Here is a 23,641-nt window from a genome sequence, read left to right on the forward strand (position 1 = left end):
CCACTATGCAGCCTTCCTTCTGGACTCCTGTCAAAAATACACAATCATATAGCTCTTTAAACAGTTCTCTCCCTCATCTGTTTCAATGCAGTATATATTATTTATCCCATCTTTCTCAGTCTCCCCCGAACCCCGATGTCAGTCCTGTTTTATAACAGTGGCACTATGCAGTATTTGTCCTTTTGTGACTGAGATATTTCACTCAGCATAATGTCCTCCAGAATCATCCATTTTGAATTATATTTCATGAGCTCTTTGTTTTTCAATGCCTCGTAGTATTTCATTGTGTGAATATACCACAGCCTCTCTATGCAGTCATTTGTTGATGGGCACTTAGGTTGTTTCCAACTCTTTGCTATTGTGAACAAAGCTGAGATAGACATGGTGTGCATATATCTGCTTGGGTGGCAGTTATGGCCTCTTTGGGGTATATTCTTAGAAGTGGAATTGCTGAGTCAAATGGTATGTCTATTTGCAACTTTTTGAGAAAGCGTCATACTGTCTTCCACAGTGGTTATACCATTTTACACTCCCACCAGCAGTGAATAACGGTTCCAGTTTCTCCACAACCTCACCAACATATGTTGTTTACCGTTCTGTTAAATTTTGTCATTCTTACTGGGGTGAGATGATGCCTTATAGTTGTTTTGATTTGCATCTCTCTTAGAGGTAGGGATTTAGAGTATTTCTTTATGTATTTGTTTGCCATCTAAATGTCTTCTTTGGTGAAGTGTCTGTTCATATCCTGTGCCCATTTTTCAATTGGGTTGTTTACCTTTATCTTGTTGTGGTACTCGAGTATTCTATAAATTCTAGATATAAGTCCCTTATCCGACATATCATTACCAATTTTCCCCCCAGGCTGTGGCTTCCCTTTATACCCTGCTGGAGAGTTTTTGGATGCGCATAGGGTTTTGATTCTTAGAAAGTCCCATTCATCTATTTTATCTTGTTCTGGTTGTCAAGTTGCCCTCACTTTTAAGGCAACCTGAACTCACCTCTAAGGCTTGTTTCTTCTCTTGCAGCCCATCGTCAGTTTTCTTGGCCAGTCCCATAATTCAGATGAATCAACTCTTCCCTCTTCCTAGTTCATTGTAGGCATATGAGGCGCTTGGTATAAAGTGCACCCCTAAGTCTTCCAAGGGACATCTTTCTTTTTTTTGGTTTTTTTTGGGGGGACATCTTTCTTTTTAATGCTTAAAAGAGGCTTTGCTACAGGTTCCATTCCATATCGCAGAAACCACGTGACTTTAACAAAAAAGAATTTATTTTAGGGAATTTGTGGATTTTGCTTACATCTCAACAAGTTGATTCCAACACCCTGATTAGGCCCCACGTGACAGAGCAGAACTGCCCCACTGTGCTTCTTCGATGATACTCACTGCAAAAGGACGGGAAAGCACAGAGAGAGCTTGGATCCACACAGGTGGTGGCTGCTGAGGGGCAAGGCCATCAAGCAGGAAGGAGCAACCCCTTCCACCACCTCCTGCTTTTGTCCACTCAGCTCTCTACCACCCTCTGCCTGTGGTTCCTGAGTGGTGCAAATGATTAAGCACTTTGAGAAAAATGGGAAGCCCAGAGAACTTGATTGTGCCCTTGTGAAATCTATACTAGAACCCTGGGGCAGTCAGTCGTCAGAACAGAGCAATGAAACACTGCATGATTGAAAATTAGGGATGTGCATTGTTTTTTTTTCCCTATAATTATATTTTATTAATTTTCATAAACATTTACAGAGATTTTGGGCTTCCACTCATTCATTGTTGCACTATTCTCTCTACCCTCCTCCCAGTTTGTTCTTGTCCAAATGCCACAGTGCTTGTCAAAGCCAGTTCTGATTAATCTTCTTTGTCAGTGTGTCCTTTGCCATTCCCTATCACTCCTCCCTGAGAGAGACTTCACCCTGAGTCATAAGGAAAAGGGGATGGCGTATTCTCTTAGCTATTTCCTGCTGAAAAGGGATGCTGTGGGTTTCAGGGTGAAGATCTTCTCTCACTACTCTAAAGGGAGGGATGTGCATTGTGTCCATACCTTTTCAATCTGTGTGTGGAACAGATCATTCAGGAGGCTGGACTTTATGAGGAGGAATGTGACATCATGATTAGAGGAAAACTCATCAACAACCTACTTTATGCAGATTATACAACCTTGTTTGCTGAAAATAAGGAGGATCTAAGGTAATTACTGCAGAAGGTCAAGATCTGTAGTCTTCAATTTGGACTGAAGCTCAACATCAAGAAGATGAAGATTCTCACCACTGGGCCAATTGATAGCACCATGATGGATGGAGAAGAGTTTGGGGTTAGCAATTTCAGCTTGTTTGACTACACAATCAACACTCTTGGCACCAGCAGTCAGGAATTCAAAATACAAATTGCATTAGGGAAGTCTGCGGTCAGGGACTTCTCCAGCATGCAGAGGAGCAATGATGCCACTCAAGAGATTAAGGTGCCCCTAATCCAGGCCATGATCTGTGCAATTACTTGCTGTGCATCAGAGATTTGGACAATGACTATGACAGAAGATGTTATAAGAAGATGACAGAGGTGACAGAAGAAGAATGGATGCCTTTGAGTTGTGGAGCTGGAGAAGAGTCTTGAACATATCATGACTGCCAAGAAACAAATAGGTCTGTCATGGAGAGGGTTAGGCCAGGAGGGAGGGACCAGTCCTCGGAGAAGGACATCATGCTTGGAAGGGTAGATGGATGATGGATGAGAGGAAGACCTCAACCACATGGATTGACACAGTGACTGCAGCTATGGGCTCAAATGTGTCAGGCATGGTGCAGATGGCATGGGATGTGCCAGGGTTCCTGTCTGTTGTTCAACAGCAGCCAACAGCAACAGCTCCTTTTCCAAGCGTGACGCCTTTCTCCAGGGTCCGGCCCTTCCTGATAACATGCCCAAAGTGTGTGAGGTGAAGCCTTTCCATTCTTGCTTCTAAGGAGCATCCTGGTGGAACTTCTCATAAGACATAGTGTTCTAGGTATCTTATTTTCCCTTGTAAAGAAAAAAAAAACACCCAAACTGTGGCTGATTGAGAAGAATGAGAATCCCAGAACACTTGATCGTGCTAATGTGAAACCTATACTTGCATCAGGAGGCAGTCATCAGAACAGAGCAAGAAAACACTGCATGGTTCAAAATTGGGAAGGGTGTACGCCAGGGATGTGTCCTGTCTCCATACCTTTTCAATCAATATGCACAACAGATTATCCAGGAGGCTGGGCTCTATGAGGAGAAGTGTGGCATCAGGATTGGAGGAAGATTCATCAACAATCTGCATTATGCAGATGGCACAATTCTGCTTGGTGAAACTGAGGAAGACCTGAAGCACTTGCTGCAGAAGGTCAGGGCTGCAGCCTTCAATACGAATTGAGGCTCAATGTCAAGAAAACAGATTCTCATCACTGGACCAGTCGGCAGCATCACGATGGATGCTGAAGAGATTGAGATTGTTCACAGCTTTCGTTTGCTTGGATCCACAGTCAACACTTTTGGCACTAGCAGCCAGGAAATTGAAAGACATATTGCGATGGGAAAGCCTGCTGTTAGGGACCTCTCTAGAGAACTGAAGAGCAATGATGTCACTCTGGAGACTTAGGTGCACCTGACACAGGCCATGGTCTGTACAATTACTTGCTATGCATCAGAGATCTGGACAATGACTAGGGGGAATAAAAAGAGAATTGATGCCTTTGAGAAGAGTATTTATGCCTTGGAGAAGAGTATTGGATATACCATGGACTGCTAAGAAAATGGACAGGTTCATCCTAGAGAGGGTTAAACTAGGCTGCTCCTTGGAGGCAAGGATTCTGAAGCTTTGTCTGACATATTCTGGACATGTTGCAAGGAGGGGCCAATCCTTGGAGAGGGGCATCATGCTTGGGAGGGTGGAGGGACGGCGCAGAAGGGGAAGACAATCTATGAGGTACATTGATTCAGTGACTGGGATAATGGGGGTAGGTTTGTCGGAGACAGTGAGATTGGCACAGGATAGGGCACAGTTTAGGGCTGTTGTACATAGGGTCGCAGGCGACTTGACAGCACATAACAACAACAGTAACAACAACAAAGGAAAAAATGTCCTAGAATATGTTGTGATCTTCTCATATTTACTCCCCATTCTCAGTTTCCTGTCTAAGGTCACCTTCTTTTAGACTTAAGAACCCTCTGGCTGCAGGGCGGAGACCCAGGACTGCCTCTTACAGCTGGGCAGGTTGAATACTTCACAAGAGCCACATCTGAAGGGGCAACCATTCACTTTCCAGATGCCCTGGATTCTTCCCTCAGATGGCAATCACATTCAAGTAGAGAGGACAGGATCTCCTGCCATTCTGGGGAAGGGAGGCTGGCACACAGTGGACAGAGCCTGAGCTGGGATAGGGATGTCTCGGCCCTCCCAGCCTCGGACTCCAGGGGGTGCACTGGGGCTTCCTATCCCACACACACTGCACTGACCTCTCTCCCTCAGGGTCCTGACCACCCCCAGATGAAAGAACACAATTTATTTTTGTTTCACGTGAGGCAGGATACACATGAAACATTTATAAAATTGACAACTCTTACAGAGCTGTTAGGGGCTGCTGTTAGGTGCCAGAGAGTTGGCTCCGACAGCTGTCACAGAACAGGGCCCAGCCTGGTCCTGAACCAGCCTTACACTTGCTGCTGTGCCCGAGTCCATTGCTGGGTCACTGTGCTGGTCCTCTTCTCACTGACCTTCTACTTGAAGAGCATGCTGTCCTCCAGGGACTGGCCCTCCAGAGAAGAGGCCAAAACCACGTGAGAGAGTCTCCCCACTGGTGTCTCTCAGGAGCACATTGGCCACACTTGGTCCCTGACAGGTTTCTCTGTGTTCCACGGGGAGTCTCTGATCTTTGCCAGCATCGTAATTCAAAGGCACCCTCTTTATTCACTTGGGCTTTGTGCCTAGTTAATAAGGGGCTGGTTTTCCCCCTAACTTTTTTATGAAAAATTCCAAGCACAGCAAAAGCAGAGAGAAGAGCAGACGCCTGTCACCTCCACAAGTAGCCCTGACCGTGTGGCCCTGACCATATGACCCTGACCACGTGGCCCTGACCACGTCCTGCACTGTCCAGCCTAGCCATTTGTACACTAGGTGGCTCTGTGTCCCTTGCACACTGTCCCTGAACCTCAGCTGTCACTCTTGGGGTTCCTGGTGATTCAGAGGGAACTCTGGTAGCTCGTGCAATGCATGCTGTGATGCTAACCTAAAGGCCAGCTGTTCAAATCCACTAGCTGCTCTGCGGGAGAAAGGTGAGCACTTTCCTCTCATAGAATTACTGACTCTGGTGGCCTAGGTGGTAAGAAGCTAAACTGCCAACCTGCAGGCACACAGTTCAAACCCACCAGCTGCTCTGTGGAAGAAGCATGGGCAATCTCCTCTTGTGTGATTTCCTGCCTCTGCAAACCCGCTGGAGGGTCAGCTATGGGTCGATTCCAACTCCATAGCGCACGACAACAAGAAGCTTGATGAGTCAGAATCCATTTGACAGCAGGGGCTTATCTGCACGATTAGCTGCTGAATGAGGGTCTAGAGGTTCAAGTCTGGCCAGAAGTGTCTCTGAAGAAAGCTCTGGCGACCCAACTGAAAACGCAGACTGAACACCTACATAGTCCCACTCTGATACAAACAGGACCACTGTGTGTTGTCAGCTCAAGGATGTTGTTGTTATGTTGTTATGTGCTGTTGAGTTGCTTGTGACTCATAGCGACCCTATGTACAACAGCCCTAAACCCTGCTCTATCCTGTGCCAATCTCACCGTCTCCAACACACCTATCCTGATTACCCCAGTTACTGAATCAATCCATTTCCCAGAGGGCCTTCCCCGCCTGTGTTGTCCCTCTACCCTCCCAAGCATGACATCCCTCTCCAGGGACTGGTTCCTCCATGCAACATGTCCAAAATGTGTCAGATGAAGCCTCAGAATCCTTGCCTCCAAGGAGCAGCCTGGTTTAACCCTCTCCAGGAAGAACCTGTTGATTTTCTTATCGGTCCATGGTATATTTAATACTCTTCTCCAAGGCATCAATACTTTTCTCAAAGGCATCAATTCTCCTTCTATCCTCCCTAGTCATTGTCCAACTCTCTGACGCATACAAGTGACTGCGAAGACCACGGCCTGTGCCAGACGCACCTTGGTTATAATTAAAAGCGGCTACTTTCTCATGAGTGGTGATGACGAGTACACGTGCCCACTCACAGTCGCTGTAAAGCCCTCCCTGTCCTGCTGAATGTTCGTGTGATCAGAGTGGAGAGGGGTTCACTGGGGTAATCTCTTGCAGCTAGACCATAAGAGGTATTGAATTTTCTTTAGGGAATATAGACGTTTCAGGTGGAAAGAGCTTCTCTTTAGCTCCAGGAGCTGACAGCTATCTTATGGCAAAGAAGGCATTTTAAAAAAAAAATGGGGGGCTGCTTTCATGAGGGCTGACGTGAGCTGACAGAGCACAGTAGCAAAGCCTAACACATGTCTATTTGGCCCCCTGAATTAAGAGCCCAGAGCGATGAGGTTTGCCCTTATCCATCAACTACAAGGTTGGCATTTTTTTTAATTATTAAATTTTATTAATTTTAATGAACATTTACAGAGATTTTGGGTTTTCATTCATTCATTATTGCACTATAAGGTTGGCATTTTTGAGCCGTCCAGTGGCACTGAGGAAGAAAGGTCTGGCGATCCTCTTCTGTAAAGAGGAAAGCAGAGAAACCACAGGGAGCAGTTCAGCTCTGCACCACGAGGGGCTTTTAGGAGATGGAACCCTCTGGAAGGCCATGTGTCTGCTTGGTCTGCGTCCAGTGTTCTGGCTGTCAGCAGAGGGCAGCGGAGAGCTGTCGTGGCTGGCACTGGGGCGAGGCCTGGGTGGCTAGGGCTGAGGGAGTGGAAATGTTTGCGAATGGCAAATGGCTTGGGCGGCTCCCTAATGAGGGCTGAGTGTGGGTGTGGCGATGTCCAGAGAGACTGGACCAGGGAGAGTGGGCAGGCGAGCAGGGCCAGCGGGCCAAAAAGCAGGAGCTTTGCCAGGCAGAACCCTGGAGCCACCTCAGGCTTGACTTTAGGCAGAGCCATAGGGAGCCACAGAGGGCTTTATGTGGTGGAGGGCAGAGTGGGCCGCCTGGGAAGCGTTGGTAATGATCCAGGGAGTAGGGGGTTGAAGAGGCACTGGGGAGGGGTGGCCAGGTGGGGAGCCTGTCAAAGGCACCCCCACAGATGGTCAGAACCCGGTGCTCACCAGTCCATCTCTGTAGCCCCGCACTCTTCCTCTGTCCCCTCCCCTGTTTCTCTTCTTCCTCGGCCCTCATGTGTTTCTCGCACCCACCATCTTGCCCTCCCTCCATGTTTTTCCTCCCCTGTGGCGGTGAGCCGTGGCCCACACTCTGGCCAGCTGCCTCTCATGTCCTTCCTCTGTGTCCTGGACGTTCTCTTTAAGGTGCCTCTGCTCTCCCAGGGCTTTATCCTTCCCGAGCAAGTCCGACCAGTTCCTCTGGTGCCGCAACAGCTCAGGGTAGGGCCTTTCCCCGCCTTTTTATCTCTGGGCAGAGAAGCATTTTCAATCAATCTTTCTGTCTCTTTCTCTCTGTGTATATTTGGGGGAGTGAGTGTCATAGACTTTAAGGACTCTGGCAAACATCATTATGAACTCCAGAAAAACTCTTGCACACAGGTAGATACAAAAGTGGGTTCAAAGGGCCAGGTACACTGCCCAGTGTCCCTGGATAATGACATTCTGCTTTAAGACTGGGATGGACTTGTCCTTGAACATCACCTGCCCTTTCACTGAGGCCTCCCTGCCCTCCTTGTCTTCCCAGGTCTGTGGGATGGACTGGAACCGCTCTCTCCCCACAGATGCCTATCGTGCTGTCCTGGGGTTATCCACAGTGGGGCTCTGGGGACCTCTGAGAGACGCTCCCTTGGTCCAAAATGCTTACTTGTTCACAGAACTAGGGGCACAGAGACTTGGAGTTCCATGGTCTTGTTATTGTTGTTGTTCGATGACATTGAGGAGAGTACGACCCACAGTGACCCTGTGAACAACAGATCTGAACCCTGTTCTATCCGGTGCTGTCCTCATCGTCCCTGACACATTAATCCCATTTCTGTGGTCACTATGTGCAATCCATCTCATCGAGGGTCTTCCCCTCTTTGACGGACCGGACCCTCCGCCTTCCCAAGCATGATGTCCTAAATCCCCTCTTCCAGAAACAAAAAGAGTGCTCTGTCAGCCCTTGTTGGACTTAGGAACTGCTTAGCCTCTGTGGCTAGAAGTAAGTAGATTACATTTTTTCAAAGATTAATTTAATCCCCATAACAAGGGCCACTTAGAAGAATATATCTGATTAATGACTAAATGTTTCCAAAGGACAAATGGGAGCTGGGAAACTCGGGAAATTTCACTAGATTTAGGAAATCAAGGCCCGGACTCACACTCTCATACAAGAGATCATTCTCAACCATTTAAAAAAAAAAAAGGACAGCTTTAGCAGAGCTAAACACACCTCTCTTTCATCAAACACACCTCTATTTCATCAAATATACTTCTATTTAATCAAATACACCCCCATTTCATCAAACTCACCTTGATTTCAATACAAAATATTTTCAAATTAGAATACTTCCCCCCCAGCTGTATAATTCAGTAATTTTTTTTTATAAAATTGGAGTTGGATAACTATCAGCATTTTCTGCCTGCAGAACACAGCCATCTCTCAACACACCCGGTTGGGGTTTTTTATTTTAAATTATTCTTATGTTATGTTGATTTGCATAGAAAATTTGTACACATTGTGCTTTATATATGTACACACACACAGAGCTGTGGTGTTGGAGAAGAGTATTGAATATATCATGGACTGCTAAGAAAATGAACAGGTTTGTCCTGGAGAGGGTGAAACCAGGCTGCTCCTTGGAGGCAAGGATTCAGAAGCTTCATCTGACATACTTTGGACATGTTGCAAGGAGGGACCAGTCCCTGGAGAGGGACGTCATGCTTGGGAGGGTGGAGGGACAGCGCAGGAGAGAAGACCCTCGATGAGATGAATTGACTCAGTGACTGGGGAAATGGGGTAGATGTGCTGGAGGCAGTGTGATTGGTACAGGACAGGGCAGGGTTTAGGGCTGTTGTACATAGGGTCGCTATGAGTTGCAGGCAACTCAACGGCACGTAACAACAACAACACACACACACACACACACACATATAATTTCCTTCATTCCTCTACTCACATTGTGTTTCATAATATCTTTCCCATACACCGTGTTTTATAAAATGAATTCCCATTGATCCTTGGGTTTTTTTCTTCTTAAGGTGGGAAATGGCCTCAGAAGAGGAGACCCAGCTGAGCCCTGCCACTTGTCTGTGTTCATGTGGTGGATGGTGGCCCCTGCTAATCTCTCTGTCTCTTGCAGGCAAACCAGAGACCGCGGGGGCAAAGCTCTTGCAGTCTTATCGGACACTGAGGTGAGTGCTCAGGGGACTGGCCACCCTGGGGCGGGGGCAGGGCACAGCCTGTCCTGCCTGAAGGTGCCTTGACTTTCAAATGCCATTGCTTTGAAATATAATGTAAAAAAAAAATAAGAAAGATCACATGTTTGGAAAGGACTCAGCAGGAAATGGGTCAGAGTCTTCTAGAAATCCATCTAGAAAGAAGCTTGTTGTGGTTATGGTTGTTGCTAGGTTCCAACAAGTTGACTATGACTCAGAGTGACCCTATGGACAGTGGCTCTAACCTTGCCCTGGGCAATGCTCACTAGCTGTGATTCACTGGGGCCCAGTGTTGCTGGCCCTGCATCTGTCAGTCTGTCTTGTTGATGGTCTTTCTCTTTTCCTGACCTGCTACTTTGCCCAGCATCATGTCTTTTTCAAAGGACTGACCCCTCCTGACATCATGTCCACAGTGTATGAGACAAAATAGCGCAGCAGTTAAAAAATAAAGGTGATTTTCCAACAGGGTGAAAAGAAATCCTACTGACTGGGAGCAAACATCTGGTAATACCATCTCAGAAAAGAGTCTCATAATGAAAGTTTACAGAATACTCCTGGGCCTCCACAAGAAAGAGATTTATAAGACAATTACAAAATGGGCAAAAAGACATGGAAAGAATTTTTCACAGAGGAAGATATTAGAATGGAAAACAGACACATGAAGAAATGCTCCAAATCACTAGCAGTAAGAGAGATGCAAATCAAAACTCCAATGAGGTACCATCTCACTCCAGTAACAGTGGCAAAGTTTAACAGGACAGCAAGTAATAAATGTTGGAGAGGACGTGGAGAGATAGGAACTCTTATATAATGTTGCTGGGATTATAAAATTATACAACCACTCTGGAAGGCAGTTTGGCGCTTACTAAAAAAGCTGAACATAGAAATTCCATATGACCCAGCTAATCCACTGCTTGGAATATACCCTGAGAATATGAGAACTGAGGCCTAAATGGACACTTGTACACAAATGCTCATAGCTGCATTATTCACCATCGCAAGAACATGGAGACAGCTCAGATGTCCAACCACAGTCGAATGGATTGAGAAATTATGTTACATTCATACAATGGAATACAATAGGTACCACGCAGGAGCAATGATTTTGTAAATTATTAGCTAGCTCGGAGGAACTGGAGAGCATTATACTAAGTGAACTAACTCAGTCCCACAAGGACAAATACTGTATAAAACCATTATTGTGGAATGAGTATGAGGATCCAAGGGGGAGGGTGGAAGCAGGGGGGTGAGGATGTACGTGAGGAGGGGGGATTAAACATGGGGTTGTATAATTTGAGGGGGGAGTGAGGGAAATTGGAAGAATCTGATCTGAAAAACAATGTGTTCAAATTTTGTAAATAAACTAGGATAATAAAAGAGGTGATTTTTATTTATTCACAATAACCCGAAAGTAGATTTAGTAAATGATAATAAAAACCACATTCTCCCGGCTCCGGAGGGGCTTCCGTGGAACAGTTTAAAGCTGAGCTCCCTGTCAGAGCCTAAAGCCGAGCAGTTCAATTTGCCAAATGAGGGAGCTCTCCTTCCCTTTTACTGGGATCTGGGTGAGTGTGGGCAGCGTATCTTTAACAAGCCAACGTTCTCCTTCGTTTCTCACACTCTCGACGTGCTGTGAGGACGCGGGGTGTGACTTCTGACAGCACAGTGTGCAGATTCTGAATCCAGCAACTCCCCCTCTGAATCACGCCTGCCACCTGCAGCACCCTGGCTGGTACCTGGCACCCACACAGACGGGCATAAACATCAGCCGAAGTGGAGAATGGCCTTAGAGACAGCAGCTTCTCCGAGCCAGTTCAAAACTCTCAGCCTTGTGGATGCCACCTTGGCCCACACCCCTCGGACTGACCTCTGTAAAACCCGACTGCAAGCCTCCCCCCGCCCATCCCAGCGATGCCCCCAGAACCAGGGCTAGGCCCAGCGTGCAGGTTTTGGCATTTTTGTTCTTTGGTGGCCCCATCCCTAAGGAAATGCTCCGCTAGACCAGAGGCTGCCTCTTTGGTGGTTCGAATCCACCAGTAGCTCTGAGGGAGGAAGGCAGGCAGTCTCTTCCCGCGAGTCCCCCAAACCCGAAAATGTTCAGCTATGAGACGGTTCTGACGCAATGACAAAGGAACTCTGGTGGCTTAATTCACAATGTCTTAAGCTCCTGACACAAAGGTCCATGGTTTGAGTCTATTAGCAGCTCTGAGGGAGAAAGCTGGCTGGTCTCATCACATAAAGATTTGCAGCTTCAGACCCCTGGGCCACTGTCAGTCACAATCAACTCACCGAGAGTGGGATTTTTGTTTTGGTGACATCTTTTAGCACAAGCCTCGGATCCTTCTCCGAGGTGATGTTTACTTCCCAAATGCTTTTCCCATGGCTGATGCGGTGTCCACAGACAGAACACGTGTGGTCAGATGGGAGCAAGGGCTTGTGGGGCTGGCATCCCGGCTGTGAGCCCCCGGGTATGTGAGAATAGAAGGAATGAGATGCCCAGGCATCAAGTGTGTTCACTCTGTTCTGCACCAAGAGGCCAGAAATGATGGTTTGATGGAGGGGCAGACAGGAAATTGTCTTCTAGAAAAAGAGAAAGTGACAAATAAATGAGAAGCAGAGGGTAGGGTGATGAGGCATCCTGTGCTCTTGTGACGCCATCACCTGCCTAGTCCACAACCTGCTACTTATTTCTGTGTTTTCTCTTGGCAGCAAAATTTCCGTGGTGCCCCCTACGCCGCCTCCCCAAAGCGAAAACCAGTGTGGCAGCCAATCGGGGGTAAGGGGTCTGTGTGATGCCAGGTTTTCCCTGGGAAGGGGCAGAGATAGAGGGAGGCAGGGGCTTGGAGGGGCTGGACAGAGCAGATGGGCCAGCTTGGTCTGAAGAGGGTCCTGAACAAGGAGGAGAAGGAAGGCCTCCAAGTAGAGGTTGGAGCTCTGGGCTGTCCCAAGTGGGCGTATGTTTCTCTGCCAGGCAGGGCTGGGGCACCATGTGCCGGCAGCCTTCCTGTGCCCATGACCAGTGCATCCCTCTGCTTACACTGGCTGTTCTCTTCTCTGCTCTTGTGATGTGAGCGTGGGATAGGGGGTGGCTGGTGTGTGCTTGGGTCTAAGACATGGATTGAGAGTGAGTGTGCAAGTATGTGCGTCCATCTTTGAGTGTAAATTGGACCAGGGCCAGTGTGTCGACAGCTATGATCTTGGAGTTGCCTGGTTGTCATGGATTGGATGGTGCCCTCCTCAATATATCTTGCTAGTCTGTTATCTGTTCTGTCAACAAGGCAAGATTAGTGTAGAGCGTGTCTTGAGCCAATTTCTTACGAAATATGAAAGAGATTAAACAAGCAAAGCAGGGGTGGGGTGGGTGTAGAGAGATGCCAATGGAGGTCTCCAAGGAGCCAGAGAACAAAGACACCACCAGCCCCCAGCAGTGCTGACAGAGAGAGAGCCTTGGATTCAGGCTTCTAGACAGCCTTCAGCATTGTGAGCAAAGACATTTCTGCTTCTTACGGCTCACCCACCTGTGGAGTTTCTGTCATAGCAGCACTAGATGAATAAGACACTAGGTTTCCCACCTGAGAAATGGAAGAATTTTTATCTGGATCCCTTCGGGGCTGCTGTGAGAAAGAAAAGAGCTGATGCTTCTGCTGGTGCTTTGAGATGAAGCATGCCATGAGAGCATGCGGGTGCAGTAGTATCAGTATTATCATCCGAAGTCCACGAGACCCACCACATGAGTGTGAGCAAGACTTAAATTTTGAGATTGACATTCTGCAAAGGTGTTTAGTCACATCTGCGTTCCAGCACCTGTGTGATGGCGGCAGATTTATTTGGGGATGGGTGGATGGTTGAATGGATGGACCCATCTGTATAGACCCATCTGTATATGTGGATAGATGATTGAATGGAAAGATGAATTGAGAAATCAGTGAGTGGCTGGGTGAGAGTATGAAAGGATGGATGAATGAATAAGTGAGTGAGTGGATGGGTGATTCTATGGATTGGTGAATGGGTAGATGGATGGATATATGGATGGTTGATGGTTGGGTGAAAAATGAATGGATAGATTGTTGTTTGTATGTATAGCTAGATGGTTGGCTGGATGAATGAGTTGGTGGATAGATAGATAGATAGATGATCAGATGGATCAGATGGCTGGCTGGCTAGCTGAATGAATGAATGAGTGAGTAGATTGATAGATAAGTGGATAATTGATGGTTGGATGGTGGATAGATGGTTGGACTGATGAGTGAAAATGTAGATGGATTGTTAATAGTTGGATAATGAATGGACGACTGCATAGATGGCTGAATGGATTAATGGATGAATGGATGGATGGATGGATGGATAGATGGACTGATGGATAAGTAAGTGGATGGATGGGTGGTTGAATGTGAGTGAATGAGATGATAGATGAGTGGATGGATGGATAGATGGATGGATGGACGGATGAATGGTTGAATTAATTAGTGGATGGTTGGATGGATGACTGGGTGACTGGATGGATGGATGGATGGATGGATGGATGGATGGACTGATGGATAAGTGAGTAAGTGGATGGATGGGTGGTTGAATGTGAGTGAATGAGATGATAGATGAGTGGATGGATGGATGGATGGATGGATGATTGGATGAATGGTTAAATTAATTAGTGGATGGTTGGATGGTTGGATGGTTGGATGGATGGATGGATAGATGGATGGATGGACGGATGAATGGTTGAATTAATTAGTGGATGGTTGGATGGATGACTGGGTGACTGGATGGTTGGATGGTTGGATGGTTGGATGGATGGATGGATGGATGGATGGATGGATGGATGGACTGATGGATAAGTGAGTAAGTGGATGGATGGGTGGTTGAATGTGAGTGAATGAGATGGTAGATGAGTAGATGGATGGATGGATGGATGGATGGATGGATGGATAGATGGATGGATGGACGGATGAATGGTTGAATTAATTAGTGGATGGTTGGATGGATGACTGGGTGACTGGATGGTTGGATGGTTGGATGGATGGATGGATGGATGGATGGATGGATGGACTGATGGATAAGTGAGTAAGTGGATGGATGGGTGGTTGAATGTGAGTGAACGAGATGATAGATGAGTGGATGGATGGATGGATGGATGGATGGATGGACGGATGGATGGACTGATGGATAAGTGAGTAAGTGGATGGATGGGTGGTTGAATGTGAGTGAATGAGATGGTAGATGAGTGGATGGATGGATGGATGGATGGATGGATGGATGGATGGATGGATGGTTGGTTGGATGGATGACTGGGTGACTGGATGGATGGATGGATGGATGGATGGATGGATGGATGGATGGATGATGATCAGATGGATGAATAGATGCTTGGGTGGTTAGATGGTTGGATGGGACATTTGTGGAGGAAAATTCTATCCTTTCAGTTGTTTTCTTTCCTTTTTCTTCTATCTCAGGAGGTCAGGCTGTGTGGCTTCAGTCTGGCTACCACACTTCCCGTCCACTCTGGGTCTCTGTGTCGCATGCATTCATTCCATCCATGTGGGTGGCCCCTCTGCTTTCCATTGGGCTGGAACTATAGAGAAAGGAGGTTAAGCAAGCAGTAATTTACTTGGATACAATCTTGAATAAACCATCAGCTATTATTTCTAGAGGTGGTTGTTATCTTGTCAACAGCTCATTGATGAAGTCCTTCTATTCAGTGAAGACGTCAAATACAGAGAAGGAAGCTGAGTAGAGACAACACACACCTGAACACCTGCATACACATTCACAGCCAGGCCACACCCACACCCACACCTCCAACACACCTTTGTACACATGTACAGCACATATACCCATTCAACATAGTCATACCTGCACCCAACACCCCACCTTTGCAACATTCCCACATCCATGTTGGCACTCCCACACCTGTGCAGTTACTTGTGCACATATAACAACCACGCAAACACCTACAACTGCACACACATCCACAGCTGCACACTCACCTGCACGCAGGTGCATGACTACACACACCCACACACACCTGCACACACATCCACCCCTCGCATCTGTGTATATACACAGCTGCACACCCACCCATACACACCGTACCTGTACACACACACTCACCGCTCTGTGTGTACTGGCAGTAACTTGGGGCTAGCTGTCTGGAGGCCAGTGGGACACAGGCCAGCAAACATCACCGACTCTTTCCTCTGTTTCAGTTACAGGACCTTGGCCAGTTTAAAGGATTTAATAAGTCGGTTGAAAATTTGTTTCTGTCTGTTACCACCCACATGAAAAGTAAGTAGATATTTCTCTGTATATTTTTCCTGAAGCCAAATAGGACATCCATGTTGACTGACCTAGGGATAGAGGGGACCTGGGCTGGAATGTCCCACCCCAGGGCCATCTACTGTCACAGACACAGTGACTGCTCAATGGCTTGGTCTGTCCTGCCTTCACAGACCCCTGCTCTGCACGAGTGGAAGAGCTGAATTTACACTGACTTCATCTGAGAATCTCCCCAGGACCAAAGCATGAAAGTGTCTGGACTGTGGTGACAGCAAACCAGAGCCTTCGGGCCATGTGGGTGGTCAACATCCTCTTTCCATGTGGCATGAGTTTCCCATCCTTGTAGTTTTCTCTTCTTCAATTAGCGATTTGCAGAAGGAAGCAATCCAGAACTAGCATTGCCTAGAACCATGTCTCTGTCTTCTTACTGCTCTGATATATTTTTCCTGCTTTCTTAGTGAATCCTGGAGAACCAGGCCTCTCAGAGATGAGTGCGGGGACTAGCTTGGGGACACTGGGGACAGGGACTGGCTGCTCTTTGGGCTCAGAGGCCCCTGCCTCTCCCGGATTCGCTGCCGGCACACACCTAAGGTCTTGCTGTTGTCCAGCTTGGAGACAATCTTGTCCTTTGGTCTCATGTGTCATCTGGATTCCTGGCAGCCCTGTGTAAACGGTCACGTGATGACAACTGAAACCAAAGTGCGGCTCTTCAGGCAGCAGACGGCCCTCCTCTCTCAGAAGGAGGGACGCTGCATCTCATGCCCCTGTTGACAATCCTGCATGGGGGGCTTTAGCCCTCCATCTGCCCCCCTGCCCTGCTCTGAACTGCAGCTTTGCACACGACTCCTGTCACGGTTGCACTCTGGCCATTGGCTCTTCGGCGTCTCCTTCAGCCCGCAGCCCCTGGCCATGTCCCCATGGACCCCCACCACACCTTGGTGACTTCAGGGCCTGGGACTAGCCCCACCCTTCCGGTTACTTGGCCACAGAGACACAGAGGCAGGAACTGTCCCACTCACTCTGTGTACAGCTGTCTCTAAGGTGTTAGGAGCCTCGCAGGGCAATAGTGTGTGCTGGGGTTACTATCACCCACCCACCTCATCTGTGGGACTGGTCAGTTCAAGACCCTGGAAAACACCATCTTCATCAGCAATAACACAGTCTGTCCTGGGGCTGGACTTCACGAGAACAAAGCCATCCCCTTTCTGATACAGGATGTTGACAGAGACCATAGAACTGGGGGCACCTGCCTTCGTGGTCCCTCGCTTGTCCAGGGACCTCCCAGGACACTGAAGACTTGGCTTTGAGGTGGGGGGTAGAAGCTCTCAGCTTTCTAGGCTCCTAAGAATGAGGAGTTCTGGTGGCCTAGTGATAAGGAACTGCACCACCAACTCAAAGGCCCATAGTTCAAATCCACCATCAGGAGAAAGATCGGCAGTCTCCCCCATGCGATTTACAGCCTCTGAAAACCCGCTGGAGGATCAGCTGTGGATTGGTTCCGACTCGACAGCACACACCAAGAACAGCAAAGTACAAGCCCTTCTCATGAGCAAAAGCTTGTTCGCACCCAGCAGCTGGATGCTGTCCTGCGGTGACCCTGAGCTTGATGCTAGGCTGCTAACAGAAAGGTTGGGGGTTTGAGTCCACCCAGATACCCCTGGGAGGAAGTCTGCGGACAAAACTCAGTGTCTGGAAGCGCACTGGGCACAGCTCTGCTCGGACACAAGCGGTCGTCCTGTGCTGGAGCTGACATAGAGGCAGACTTCAGAACGTTCCTGTTAGAGGCTGGTGGGAGATGCTGCTTCTGTTTCTCATTTTAAGTTCTTTTCTGTGCCATCTTTGTGTTCTTTTACTCTGTTCCCCCATCTGGATGGACAGGAAAGCATCATTTAGGGAGGAATGAGGAGGAGTGGAGCCCGAGGCCCAGGGTGGGAGTGAAGTGACTTCAGCATCGTCAGGGCCCAGAACACCACGGAGCTGGGGAGGCCTGGTCCAAACAAGGGGCTCAGAAGCCGTCCTGAAGGATGCCCTCAGACCTGCTCCCCCGCCTTGATTATCAGCACATCTCTAGACTTCAGCGTGGTACCCCTGCCCCCCATCAAAGCAGGAAACAGAAAACTGGAGCGGCAGGCTTCTTTTCTTTTGTTTTCATTTTCATTTTCAGCTCTAATGGCACCATAATAGCTCGCTTGTTAGAGCCTGGATCGCTTGGGGAGGCTTTTTCCCCTAATGAGTGGGTGGAAATGGGCCAAATGCAGGCCCGGGGCCCGGCTGGGAGCAGCACAGACGGCTGGAGACAAGGCCATCTCCCTGGGGCGGCAGCAGGAGCCCCCTGGGACAGGGCTGCGTGAAGATGCCACTTAGCATTCAGTCTGCTGTGAGGATGATGTATGCTGGTCTCTTTCCTGCTCCCCGTCCTAGAAAGCACCCCAGGTTTCAAGGTGGAGACTTGAGGAAGCAAGGGTGGTAGGGCATCCTGGTGGGAGAGTGAGCGCAGAAGGGCCTTCTTCTGGAGGCTTCTCTGGAGAAGACGATGTCCTGAAGACTTGGCTCTGGGCAGTGCACAGCCGAGGTTCACGTGTACCTCTTGATGACCAGTGAGGCATCAACACATGTGGCCCCTGAAATGTGTGTGGCCTTAGAAACAAGACAGGTTCAGAAAAAAATGCACGCCAGTTTTCAGAGGTGTGACACTGCGCAGAAACATCAAATACTTCGTTAGTTATTTTTTATATTAATTGCATGTTGAACCAACTGGCGGGTTTTCAGAGTCTATAAATCACGAGAGGAGATTGCTCATCTTTCTCCTGTGGAGCAGCTGGGGGATTCAAACCTGCCACCTTTGGGCTGACCCCTCAATTCCCTACTAACTAGGCCACTAGAGCTCTCTCTATTTTAGATATATTGGTTTAAATAATAACTTGAATAGTTTTTAATATATTGGTTTAAATGAGACATCACATATAAAAAATGTGTCATTGCGTCAGAACCAGCCCATACCTGACTGTCCAGCAGGTTTTCCGAGGAAGTAAACCACATAGGAGGACATTGCCCACCTTTCTCCTGTGGGGTAGTGGGTGGATTCGAACCACAGGGGTTTGTGATTGCAATGCAGTTTCTTACCAATAGGCCACCAGAGCTTCTTTTTAAAAAATGTTCTTGTTGTTAAGTGCCCGTTGAGTCATAGGCGACTCATAGTGACCCTAAGAATGAAAGATCAGAACACTTGTATAACTTTCATCATTTCTTCAGGTTCATAGGGTTTCTGGAGGCAAGCCATTTCGGAAGTGGATGCCACTCCTGCTTCCAAGCTTGTTTTAATCGGGGAGCTCCACCAAACACTGTCCACCATGGGTCACAGATCAGTCAAATTCCATCCGAATTTAAAAACCAAGGCATGGTTTAAACTCCAAGAGCTCTGCCGTTCCACATTCCTCCTGATCAAGCATTTCATAAGATTTAATAAGCTGTTTTTTAAAAATCAAGCCTTTATGGCAAACCTCCAGCGTGCTTGGGTCTGTAGTGAGCCTGTGAGTTCCTACCGTGGTTGCAAAAGCAGTGTTGAAACGGTGTGAGGCCTTTCTCTACACCAGCCATGGAGCAGGTTATAGAAATTTCAGACAATTGGGGAAAAAATAAAAATCAAGCATTTCATGAGATTTCACAGTCTACTTTAAAAAATAGATTATTAAAAATTAATTACATGTATTTTATTGTACTTTTTCAAAATGGCTCCTAGAAAATTTGGAAACCCATCAGCAGCTCCCATTAAGCCCCGCCTGGCTGGAGTTAGGTCCTGAAAGGCTCATGTTGTATCATGTGTGAGGCACCCACGTTCCTGTGATGCATCTTCCCATGGCCAGGGCTAGGACTTCACGTGGCTGGAGCTGGGTCCCCACATGGTCAGAGGACCGGAGCTGGATGTCCACGCTGCTGGACATGGCACTTCACGTGGCTGGAGCTGGGTCCCCACATGGTCAGAGGACCGGAGCTGGAGCTCCCCATGACCGGACATGGCACTTCGCATGGCTGGAGCTGGGTCCCTATGTGGTCAGAGGATCGAGGCTGGGACTTCACGTGCCTGGAGCTGCATGGTCAGAGGATCGGAGCTGGGACTTCATGTGGCTGGAGCTGGGTCCTCACATGGTCAGAGGATGGGAGCTGGATGTCCACGCTGCCGGACATGGCACTTCACATGGCTGGAGCTGGGTCCCTGTGTGGTCAGAGGGCCGGAGCTGGCTCTCCACGCTGCCGGGGTTGGGTCTCCTTGAGGTTCACGTTAGATCCCTCCCTGAGGGCTGGTTTCTAAGGCTCACATCTGAGAAAATGAGCATCTCTTGGGGAACGAAGCTGTTCTTGGCAGAAGAGCCCCTCTTGGAGTGGATCCGGGCCTGCCTGAGTGTCCCGTCCATCTCTACTCTGGGCCACAGATTCTGTGAAAGCAGAAGAACAAGTCTGAAGTCATCTTCCTAGGCACTACTTGCTAAGGACGCCATGGAAAAGGGGGTTTGGGTAGAGTCTATGTGGGAGCCCCAGGATGCCTGCTTACACGCTGGGGGGTCACCTTCACATCTGGGCAGCCGTACACCTGACGTGTGTCCCTGACAGGGAAGGAGTCATTAGCCACACTGTTCCTACAATGCCGTCTCAGTGACTGGAGGGACAGAGGACCGCCCCGAGATGCCCTGTAACCCAGGCCCCTAGCAGAGTCCCCACCTTCATCCCCAGGAAATCCACTCCTCTCTCACCCTTGGGATGAATCCATGTCCAGTGCACAAAACTCTCGGGGTGCCTCTGTGATCCCCAAGTCCCAAAGCCAGCACAGGGCCTGCTGTGTCTGGCTCCCCTAAGGTCTTCTCTTGCATGTTTAGGGCCCTGGGGACACACTGAGTAGGGCTTCGAAAGTTTGGTAGAAACACTAGTGCTCATGAGTCACCTCTTGGTGTTTGTTTTCTAGAACTCTCCAAGTCCCAGAATGACATGACCGCCGACAAGCACCTGCTAGCCACGGGCCACAGGCCGCGAGGGGGTTCCACAGAGCGAAGGAGCCAGTCGGACACGGCCATCAACGTCACCAGCCGGGTACGCTGCTCGCAGCAACGCTGCCTACTTGCCACTCACTTTGCAGATTCACATCCTCTTTCATTCTAGCGCAGGACATTAAGCAATTTATAAATAGTGATGTTGCTGTCGGGAGCTGTGAAGTCGGCTCCACTCACAGCGACTCCGTGGACAACAGAAGCGATCCTTTACGGCGCCAGCCCCGTCCTCTCGCTCGGCTGTGCTTTGAGCTCATCGTTGGTCCCTGGGTCATTCATTCCATCTTCTCGAGGGTCTTTCTCTTTTTTTTCCCACCAGCAAATGTGAGGAAGACCCTCACTGAGATGGACGGACGTGGTGAGCACTGCAGTGGGCCTGAGTGTGTCACAGAGGGTGAGGATGGCCCAGGACAGGGCACGGTTCAGGTCTGTCGTTCAGGGGGTCACTATGAGTCGTACTCAACTCAGTGACAACTAACAACAACAACAACAACAACAAAGTGCTTTCCAAGCACAAGACCCTTTTCTGGGAACTGACCCCTCCTGGTAATATGTCCACAGTATTTGAAGTTGTGTCAGCGTTGTTAAGAAGCTCCCCACTATTTGGAGAGGAGTCCCCAGGCAGTGCAAACTGTTAATGAGCTGCCTGCTAGCCCAATGGTTGGAGGTTTGAATCTACCCAGAGGGACCTTGTAGGTCAGAGCTGATGATCTACTCCCAAACACTCAGCTGTTTAAAATTGAGCTGAGCTCAGTTCTTCTCTGACACGCGACGTGTCCGTGATGTGGATCTGACTTTATGGCAGCCAGTCTATTCGAGGAGCCTGACCAAGTGAGTCCTGGTGGTATAGTGTTAAATACTTGTGTGCTGACCAAAGGGTCACTGGTTCAAATCCACTCTTCAGTCACTCATCAGGAAACCAGTGTGGCAGTCAGGTCCTATAGCTTATAACCTCAGAAACCTCCTGGGACAGTTCAAATCTGTCCCATAGGTCTGCTGAGAGAATCAACTCGCTGGTGACAGATTTGTTTTGCCTTTTTTGGTGGGAAAGGTTAGGATAAAATAGAGGTCATTTCCCAGGTTGTTTCCAGGAAACGGTTTAGGACACGGAGGGCTTTTGGCCTCATTATGTGGATGTCTCTGCCTTCACGGCAGGCTCCATGGTGGCCCCCAAATGACAGAGGACTGAGCTGCAGGACCATGACCTGCCAAGGTGTGTCCTGTGCCTGTGACTTCTACCAAAGGGTCAAGAGCCTTCCTACTTTTGCTCAAGACAAACCATCTTTGATTAAATTCTGTTCCTGGTCTCTGGTGGAAGCCATGCTGTTGTTGGGTTCCGTCACATGGGAAGCGACTCAGTGGATTCACCAGTGGGTTTTTAGAGACAGGAAATTTCACAGGAGGAGATTGCCCATCTTTCTCCTGTGGAGCAGCTGGTGGACTCAAACCGTGTACCTTTGAGTTAGCAACACAACTCCTTACCACAAAGCCATCAGAGCTCCCTGGTAGCAGCTCTGGGGGGAAAATGCTGCGTAGTCCTGTGCAACTTCCAAGGAGAGTTCTCTGGCATCCAAACCACAGGGAGGTCACCCAGTAAAACCTTCAGGGACGGTGTTTCTCGAGCTTCCGCCAGGATGAGTCACAGCTGGAGCAGCTCACTGGGGAAGTGCAGAAAGCTGACGTTGGCCTCCCAGCAGCTGGTTCTGGGACAGCTCAGGTGGCCTGGGTCTGGCAGGTGGCCCTCCAGGCTCAGGCGGGGTTGCCATGACCACTCTCTTTGCTTCTCTGGGGCCCTCCTCTGAAGTGTTCAACACATTTCCCCAGACAGGCTGGTCTCAGGTGGGAGTCTGGCATCCTCTCCTGCTGAAATGGCCACCAAAGCTTTTGTGGTTTCAAGCCCTGCTTCTGTCACTTCCAAGCTCTTAAAGTCAGAAGAGAAACCTTAGTTGCACAGTTGAGAAAAAGTTTCTTATGGCAAATACTGCTAATCAATTGTTAAAGAAGTTTCCATTCCTAAAACGTTGTGCAAATGCAGACTTCAATGTAAACAGAGTTCAGGTGACACGTCACCTGGGTTGTGTCACCTGCATTCTCAGACCCTCACAGTTGCCCCCATTTAATGAAGGTGCAGATACTGTTTTGCCCACCTCACAGCCCAAACTCAAATCCATTGCTGTTGTGTCAGAGCCAACTCAGCTCCAGGTCTCCCTTAGAGCATCTGGTGGATTTGAACTGGCCACCACTAGGTTGGCAGCACAACTTCCTACTTCTAAGCCACCAGAGCTCCCTTATCCTCCTCACAGGCCCTTGCAAAGAGACAGTGAGATTGTGTAGCCTCTAAAAAACAGACGTGTCTTGGGAAAAGCACAGCCAAAGCAGTGCTTCTCGGAGGCAAGGGTAGCAGAGCTTCATCTCACATACTTTGGAAATGTTGCTGGGAGGGGCTATTCCTCGGAGGCAGACATCATGCTTGGAAAGGTGGATAGTCAGGGGAAGAGAGGAAGACCCTCAGTGAGATGGGTTGACACAATGACCGCTGCAAAGGGCTCAGATATCTCAGAAATAATGAGAAGGGCACAGGATAGCCCAGGGTTCAAGTCTATTGTCCATAAACTTGCTATGAGTCCTACTAAACTTAAAAGCACCTAACAGCAATAATAACAGCTATATATATGACCTAAATGATCTTAGATTAATGTCTAAATTGGTAGCATTTATTATTATTATTTTTAAAAATTAATTTTAATGAATGTTTACAGAGACTTAGGGTTTCTAGTCATTGATTGTTGCACTTTTCTCTCTGCCCACCCCTCCCTTCAATTCAC

At 48.4% G+C, this 23,641-nt stretch overlaps 1 protein-coding gene across 2 annotated transcripts in view; it reads left to right on the plus strand.

Moving 5' to 3' along the window:
• The window catches only part of SYTL3 (synaptotagmin-like 3), a 76,179-nt gene that overhangs the window by 19,887 nt on the left and 32,651 nt on the right, over window positions 1–23,641 (plus strand). Inside the window, exons 4-8 of one of the 2 annotated variants that reach the window (XM_006882763.1) lie at window positions 9,432–9,483; window positions 12,217–12,283; window positions 12,391–12,393; window positions 15,708–15,786; window positions 20,735–20,859. In XM_006882763.1, coding sequence (XP_006882825.1) covers window positions 9,432–9,483; window positions 12,217–12,283; window positions 12,391–12,393; window positions 15,708–15,786; window positions 20,735–20,859 — 326 coding nt within the window. The remainder of the gene's footprint in view (window positions 1–9,431; window positions 9,484–12,216; window positions 12,284–12,390; window positions 12,394–15,707; window positions 15,787–20,734; window positions 20,860–23,641) is intronic. The other variant, XM_006882764.1, reaches the window with a different exon arrangement.

The sequence above is a fragment of the Elephantulus edwardii genome, unplaced genomic scaffold (genome assembly GCF_000299155.1).
Source record: "Elephantulus edwardii isolate Elephantulus edwardi_28Jun2011 unplaced genomic scaffold, EleEdw1.0 scaffold00024, whole genome shotgun sequence".
NCBI classification, from domain to species: domain Eukaryota; kingdom Metazoa; phylum Chordata; class Mammalia; order Macroscelidea; family Macroscelididae; genus Elephantulus; species Elephantulus edwardii.